Raw genomic sequence first — 4,072 nt, 5'->3', positions numbered from 1 at the left:
GTAGTCTATGTTTACAATTAGATATTATATAATATTTGTCAAAAAATTTTTAAAAAATAGGATTAATATCTAACTGTTTTAATAAGACATGACATAAACATGAGGAGGAGAGTATTCTCGCAAAAAGGACGAAAAGGTTTTGTCAATATTTTTGGTTTTTCTTGAAGCTTTCTAGTTTCTGCATTTTTCACGTGATTAATTATTCGGGTTTTATGAAACTTCATCGTACCCATCTAGACTCTACGGTCTATATAAATACACACATTTTACCAACACCAACATACTCGGTTATGATTTAAAAAGGAACATATTAAGCTAAAAGCATTTTAAGAGCAAGAAACAGAAAGATACAATGAAGTTCGAGAATTGTTCCTCTTCAGATCTCTGCGTTCTAGCGGAGGAGATCAAGAAAGAAACATTTGAATTGGATACCTTTAGTATAAATCCTTACTCATTTGTCTCTGCCTCAGCTTACGACACAGCTTGGCTAGCAATGATCGAAGATCTCAGTGATGTCAGTACTCAAAAACCAATGTTTCGTGGCTGTATAGATTGGATTCTGAGCAATCAGAACGTTGTTGAAGGATTGTGGGGTAATCACGGAGATGAAAACGAAGGTGAAACTCTCACTTCGACACTTGCTTGTGTTGTAGCACTTCGCAAATGGAAAATTGGAAGTCTTCATATCAACAAAGGTAATTGTTTCTTTTGTAATTGTTATGTTGTCTAGTTTTCGCTTTGGCTTAATCACCCCTTTTGTTTTGCAGGTATTGGATGAAACAATACATATATTGCACACATGCATATACTTGCGTTTCACATGAACGTGTAATTTATTTTTCATGTCGACAATAGTTAACGACATGAATAAACTTCTTTTTGTGTAAAGCGCAAGAAAATAATGATGTCAATATAAATTGGGTAATGACGGGTGTGTATAAATTTCTAGCCTTTATAATTGTTAATATTAAAATATTTAGAAATAATTACAAGTTAATTTTATAAACTCTTCCTCAGATCTTCATATAGGCGTTTTTTTTTCTTTTCACAAGTTAGTAATAGTTTTTTTTTTTGACAAAAAGTTAGTAATAGTTAAAGCTGCCATGTTTTAGGAAAGAGATACATCGAAAGAAGTGTGGAGAGGATTATTGGGGAATATTGTAAGAAGGGCTCTTGTCCTCGTTGGCTCGTCCTTATGTTCACTGGACTCCTCGAGCTTGCTCAACAACTTGGCCTACACTTTTTTTTCTCTACTCGAGTTAAGCAAATGATAAACGACTTGTTCTTCCGACGCCAAGAGATTCTCGACCAGTACGTTAGAATCATGAATATAAACTTAGAAATTAATCTTCATATATATGAGCAAGCTCGATAGATATATTTTCTATTTTCCATCTTTATATAAAAGTAAATATCTGAAAAATTATTTGAATTTGGGCATAAAAACTTTCTGGCAATGCCCAAAAAAGGTATGTCTGTGAATCACAGACTTTTAACTTAAAAATAAACATATAATGAGCAAACCAAACTATGTCTTTTTATATATAATTAGTTATTTTCTTTCCTGATGTATGATTCCTGAAACTGGCCTAAACAATTTTCTCTTTAGGGAATTGCTCGTTGATGGCCGTTGCAACCGGCAGCCTTTACTTGCATACCTCGAGGTATTGCCATTGACATTATACACTGAAAATCAAGAAGACATCATTGGGAAACTCGATAATTTAGATGGCTCTTAGTGTCAATCACCTTCAGCAACTGCAGCAGCGTTTATGCTCTCACGCCATACAAAATGTCTGGCTTATCTGCAATCTCTAGTTCAGAGATGCCCTCATGGAGGTTAATTTTATAATTCGTTTTTAATTAATTTTTTTTAATCCAGAGGACAGTATTAAAAGTTTGAAGAAATATTGTTGTTTTTGTATTGTTTATGCTTATTTGTTAAAATACAGTGCCACAAATTTACCCCCTGAATGACAAATTCATCAAGCTCTCTTTGGTCAATATAATGGACAACTTCGGGTTAGGAGAGTACTTCAGTAAAGAGATTGATCATTTTCTTCTTCAAATTCACAAGTGAGGACAAGTATAAAACACTATTAGGATCCTTCATTCTTTAAAATTAACTACATGTGAATTTGCACAATATACTTTGGTGTTATCCTATCCAGAGGCGGTCCCACGTAAGGAGGTGTGGCACAGGCCCCATACTGATTTTTTATTTTTCTTTAGTAATTAATCAAAATTTATTTATATATCCCTAATTTATATACAAATTAAACCTTGTGCCCCATACTAAAAAATGGTTTCGGTCCGCCTCTGAATTCCTCTCTTTTAGCCTTAGGTATGAAAGCAAGGATGTTGAGAGAATGCCGATATGGTCAAAAGTAGATCAGTTGCACAAAGACTCCCTTGAATTTCGATTGTTAAGGATGAACGGGTACAATGTTTCACCTGGTAAACAACTAATTCTGAAGTCTATATATACACACAAATATTATATAATCAATATTTACTTTTCATACAAATTGTATACAGATAGCTTTTGCTGGTTCTTGAATGACGAAGAAATCCAAGATCATCTAAAGACAAACATTGACCATTTATTCTTAGTGATGCTTAGTGTTTACAGAGCAACTGATCTCATATTTCCAGGAGAGTCTGAGCTCGAAAAAGCAAAAGAATTTTCGCGGAAATTACTCAAGAAAAATGAATTTGTTGATGAAATAATGGTTTCGAGTTCCCACATTAAACATGAAATGAGTACTCCATGGATGGCTAGACTCAAGCATCTGGATCATAGGATGTGGATTGAGGACAGGGACTCAAATGTTATCGCAATTGGAAAAGCCTCTTCGGTTTGGTATTAATTACATACTCGTAATCGAATATCATAACTATATGTTTACAATAGCAAAGCTGACTATATACTTTTTTATTATTGGAACCAATGCACAGTTTACATGCTGACAAGCTTACTCATCTTGCTTCGAAGAATTTTGAACTTCGACAAGCTGTATACAGACGTGAGATGGAGGACTTGATAAAGTGAGTATTAAGACATATTTTGAGATAAAATCCTATAATTTTTTGTCATAGACATTTCGTTCGTTTTACTTCAAATAAATCTTCAAATTGAAATTCAATCTTGTAATTTGAATCAGGTGGGTGAAGAAATGGGGACTTTACGATATCGGATTTGGAAGAGAGAAGACAACATATTGTTACTTTGCAGCTTCATCAAGTACCTCGTTGCCCTTTGAATCTGCGGCTAATGTTCGTAAGCTTATGGCAAAAAGTGGCATTCTTATCACAGTTGCTGATGATTTCTTCGATGAGGAAGGTTCTTCTGATGAATTAGAACCTCTTACTGAAGCTGTTATGAGGTACATTAGTTAAAAGAAAAAATTATTAGACCATGTCAGAAACAATCATAATAAGTTAATAACCTAATTTATCTGGCAAACCATTTTAGTATCTAATTAAATACTATGTTGATTTTTGATTGAATTTGACGCATATCTGATAGATGGGAAGGAAAAGAACTGAAAGGTTACGGCAAGATCATATTCAAAGCACTTGATAATCATATAAAAGAGACCGCTGAGACTTACCGTAAGCAACATGGGACCGACATAACAAACCATTTTCGCAACATCGTACGTCCTTTATTAAATCACGATATTAATCTTTTATTTGACAATATGGTTTATTTGTGAGAACTGAAGTTACGATAACTAGACCTGGGACGGATTGGATATCCGGGATATTTTAAGATATCTGGATCCGGATCCGGATCCATATCCATATCCGGCGGATCCATAATTTTATTATCTTTATCCGGATTTGGAGTTCTCGGATATTCGTGTGTTGGATATCCTTCTAAAAATTGTAATATCTGGCGGATATCCGGATCCGGATTTAGATTTTTAAAATAAATAAAAAAATCATATTAAAATATATAAAATATTAACAATAATTTAAAAATAAAAAATGTATATAATGTTTTTAATTATTTCTATGTCTAATATTACAAAATTTATATTAAATTTATATATACTATTATAAAAAT

The 4,072-nt window shown here is 33.1% G+C and overlaps 1 protein-coding gene across 1 annotated transcript; it reads left to right on the top strand.

Annotated features, from left to right (window-relative positions):
* Positions 1 to 289: 289 nt before the first annotated feature.
* LOC106320432 ((E,E)-geranyllinalool synthase-like) lies at positions 290 to 3,584 on the top strand (the record flags this gene model as incomplete). The annotated part of the gene is given in 9 exon segments (XM_013758799.1): positions 290 to 695; positions 1,113 to 1,311; positions 1,610 to 1,839; positions 1,953 to 2,076; positions 2,339 to 2,457; positions 2,539 to 2,863; positions 2,959 to 3,048; positions 3,165 to 3,386; positions 3,530 to 3,584. Coding segments are annotated over 9 exon segments (1,707 nt in total), but the record flags the coding sequence as incomplete, so codon positions are not given.
* Positions 3,585 to 4,072: the final 488 nt, after the last annotated feature.

This window comes from Brassica oleracea, unplaced genomic scaffold (assembly GCF_000695525.1).
Source record: "Brassica oleracea var. oleracea cultivar TO1000 unplaced genomic scaffold, BOL UnpScaffold00921, whole genome shotgun sequence".
NCBI lineage: Eukaryota > Viridiplantae > Streptophyta > Magnoliopsida > Brassicales > Brassicaceae > Brassica > Brassica oleracea.
This window is presented reverse-complemented; position numbering and strand designations above follow the sequence as displayed.